Below are 3877 nucleotides of genomic sequence, written 5' to 3'. Positions count from 1 at the left end.
GTATGAGCCCATAACGATAAGAAGGAGCTTTATTGCCAGTATTATAATATGGTAGGAAAATGGCATAAAAGACTATCCTTTAGGAAACTAGCTTAAAGCAGCGCATGTTACGACAGAACTACCGTCGAATCTGCTCTAAGTTTCGTTAGCAGGTAACTTCAAAGAGTCTAAAATAACCCTTTTATCAGTTGTAAACGATGATCTATCGTTACTTGATCCTGACTGATTTAGCCATGCGATAAGTTTCCTGCCACATCTGTCAATGCTTTACTGAGAAAAAGATGCCTAAAGTTTTACGTTCGGAACAGCCGTTATTGGGATTCGTCAGAACTTCAGAGTTTCACGATCGCCTAATAGTGCGGCGCCACTTATTCTATCTTCGACGTTGAAATTAAATTGGTCGACATAATCGTATACCTTCCGGAAATCTTAAGGTCGAGACACAATTCGCTGTCAATTTGCAGCGCGACGTCTGACCTCAGTAAAGTTTATACGCGCAGAAAAGCTGAGAAGCATTCGGATTTACTCAGACTGTCGCAACCGTTATGTTCAACAGGACCTCTTCGTATCTGCGTACTCTATCGACTCTTAATAAATGTATCAAAAACTAATGGGTGGGTATTCGTTTGGACCTGACACTGATAACAGGGTAGACAAAAATAGGTTTTATTTATTGTTGGATCGTCAATATATTCAGTGTGTTGGCGAAGATTTGAAACGCTGCAGATCAGCTGAGAAGCATTGTTACACAATACATCCCTAAGTAAACCTTTTTACTTGCTCGAGGAATATATTTGAGCGGTTTCGGTTGAGATTAGAATCGAGGCACTCGAGTTGCCCATATGGTAGAGAATGATCGTACAGAAACAAGTTCTACTCAAAACATTCGGGCATAAACTAGCTACTAGGAAGGCGTTCGACTACCCCCGCCGCTCCCCTTCTTCCTTGACGGCAAATTAAAACAGTGTACAACTATATTTACACATTATACAACAATATGCTTTCTTTATTTTTAATCATTTTCCATCACATTTGTTAGTACCGTTCCCGTCTGCATTTACATCAGATATGTACAAGATAATCTACAGGTTATTTCTACATGTTTATCCATCTTCCATGTTAAGCTGGCGGAAAACTGTTTTCGTCATTTGATTACTAGAACAGACTTCACTTGAACCGTTAGAAGATGTATTTATTGGTTCTTCTTTTTTTTTGCCATTCTGCGAGAGTATGCGTCAAACGTTTTAATAATGCTACCGCTCAATCAGTGCGTTTAATGGGATCAGAAGCCAACAAAGAGGCGATCCGCATTAGAGACAGAGAACTTTTCGCGATGGCGCTTTTTAGCCCCATCGGTGTGGGTCGCTGGAAGTGTACATGGCCGATACTGTTCTTTATATCTAAGTGGTTATTATTTCACAACTGAACATAGCTTCAAAAACCGTATCAACTGTTCTACGTCATACGTAATTGCAACATCTGACACCTTTAGAATCTAACTAATAGAACATGTGTCTTGCCTGCTATGGCTTGTTAGGGTTACATTGTCGCGTTTGAAAGCCGTATAGCCGCGTAAACGTAACGCTAAACGTCTATTCAGGTGTGATGAGATCATTCTGTTCGAGATCGATACTTTTGATAACATCACTTCACTTTTCACTGGATAACTTGCACCGGTATGGATCTTGTTTATCCTCTTTGTTCTTCTCTCGTCAAGCATCTGAACGCTCCAAATCAACATGTTTGTAAAGGATAAGGCGTCTTGAGAACACTCTTGTGCACAACTTGTCGTCTGCCTCAGTAGAAGTCAGATATCTAACTACTAGCCAAGTCTGTTTCAAAGCTGTTGTTAAGCTGGGGATGTGATCCGTCATCCCAACCTGCAACTGTGATTATTATTATTATTGCTGTTACTCTAAACGGGGTTCCAGGAGAACAGCCGCGGGGTCGTCGAGTTGCGCGAGCTGCAGTTTCGGGGTCTGGAGGTTAGTAGCCGTCGCCGCGGAAGCAACGCTGGCCAGAAGAGGCGACCACATTGGACGGCCCGGGAATGACAGTTTGGGCTCAGGTGCCAGCAGACTTTCTACATCGAATGTTCGTCGAGTTGGTAAAACGGGCGGGGGGAAAGGTTGACAAAGCGTAAAGGGCGACAGGGCAGCTCCTGAAAGAGTTGTCGGTGGAGGTGGTACAGGACTGGCGCAGGGACTGTCGTCTTCATCAGGCACCGACAAGCCCATGTGTTTTCGTACCTTTCGTTGAGCCCGCCGTCTTCGAAAGTCGCCTCTCGTGAAATCGTCAATGTTGGCCGGATGAACGGCCCAGTAATGACCCTTTCCATTGGCACTGCGGCCAGCTTTGACAAAGCAGTCGTTCAGCGACAAATTGTGTCGAATCGAGTTGCGCCAGCCCGGCCCGCGGTTGCGGAAGTATGGGTAGTTTTCGAGAATGTAGTGGTAAATATCTGATAAAACCATCTTCTTTTCCGGTGAGCTTAAGATGGCCATAGCGATGAGGCCGATATACGAGTGCTGGGGTTTGGGATCTTCTTGCAAAAGGAAACGATTTAGACTATGGAACGGGTGGCCTAACAGCGGGCTGGGTACCTCGATTTGAGGCCCAAACGGCATCGGCGTCAAGAGCGACATCGGATTCTGGCTGACTAAACTCTGCTGATGTTGCTGAAGAAGACGCTGGGCATACTCCATTAGCCTTAGGTGACAATCTGTCATAGATGGTATGCTACTGAGGTCCGCGGGTTGAGGTGAACTAGACATTGTTACTGATCACAGTTTCGCAATACGAGGGAGATACGACTTGTACGATCAGTACCAGAATACAGGTGTTCTGCGACTCACACGGACCAACCAACCGGCCACTAGGCAACAGTTATACTTGTGGCTACAACTTTTATTGCCAAACAGGGACCGATCCGATGACAAGGCCGACTAACCAGAACTGTGAAGCTAAACTATAGTGTCTTCATCCGTCTGAAATGCGTGAGGAACTGTCCTTGTTTTCGCACTTGTTACTTGATGGCAGCTTTAATTTATGATGCCTGCTTAATCGACCGTTGCTGCACTAATCGACGTGTTCACAGAGAAATTGCTGCCACGGTCCCTACTGTTACCTTCAGTTCGTACGTGGTTGTTGCTCCCACAAAGAGCAGGACACGAGTGCCTGCGGCTGGTAATTGTAGCGAGTTTATGTTTGATCGAGTAGGACACATGCGAAAGAGTCGACGTTGTACACGAACAACCAACACACAGCAGCAGCAGTAGTCAGCTCATAACTAGAAACTCAGCACTTGTTCGTAGGCTCTCACTTACACATACAAATACACACAGACAGCCACCGGGAGCACTCGAAACACTCACGTTCGAACATTCAGAAGACAACGGCCCGGTCCCCCCCGCAGTGTTCAGGCCCACACAACACACAGCGAGGCAGACGCCAGCAGACACAAGCAGACAATATTTGCAACGCCGTTTCACAACAGTGTAAAAATATACACACACACACACACTCGCTTAGTACAGGGAGGGCAGGCCAACGCTACGGTCGGCTCCGCCATTCGCTGGAACTTCGCGCGGGGAGGGGCCATAGGCGGAGTCCAACTCAGGCCGACAGCCAATGGCAGAGGCTTAAATTCAATAAAAAGTTTGACGCTTTAACGCTACTACTCGGTTATTGCCAGCTACGGCTACATCTAGAAGTACTGCTGCATCACCATCACTATCACACTGTATTCGTCGTTGTCCGCGTCGGTGTTCTCCTGCCACCGCTGCCGAAACTCCTGCTGCTGTTATTGTCGTTCTGGTCGTGAAGGAGAATCGAAGCAGGCGGACAGACGGGCCGGGAATTCGCCACCGTTATTCCT

The 3877-nt window shown here is 46.3% G+C and overlaps 1 protein-coding gene across 1 annotated transcript; it reads right to left on the bottom strand.

Moving 5' to 3' along the window:
• Positions 1-982: 982 nt before the first annotated feature.
• On the bottom strand, positions 983-3441 carry LOC111260449 (fork head domain-containing protein FD5). Its single transcript, XM_022833255.2, has one exon. It carries the CDS (start codon positions 2772-2774, stop codon positions 1911-1913), a length of 864 nt encoding a protein of 287 aa, XP_022688990.1. The 5' UTR covers positions 2775-3441; the 3' UTR covers positions 983-1910.
• Positions 3442-3877: the final 436 nt, after the last annotated feature.

This window comes from Varroa jacobsoni, unplaced genomic scaffold, assembly GCF_002532875.2.
Source record: "Varroa jacobsoni isolate VJ856 unplaced genomic scaffold, vjacob_1.0 scaffold_7, whole genome shotgun sequence".
NCBI classification, from domain to species: Eukaryota; Metazoa; Arthropoda; class Arachnida; order Mesostigmata; family Varroidae; genus Varroa; species Varroa jacobsoni.
The sequence above is the reverse complement of the archived record's forward strand: the minus strand, read 5'-3'. Positions and strand labels throughout refer to the sequence as shown.

Coding starts and splice junctions, on each gene's coding strand:
- LOC111260449 (XM_022833255.2), bottom strand. CDS start 2,774: ATGTCTAGTTCACCTCAACCCGCGGACCTCAGTAGCATACCATCTATG.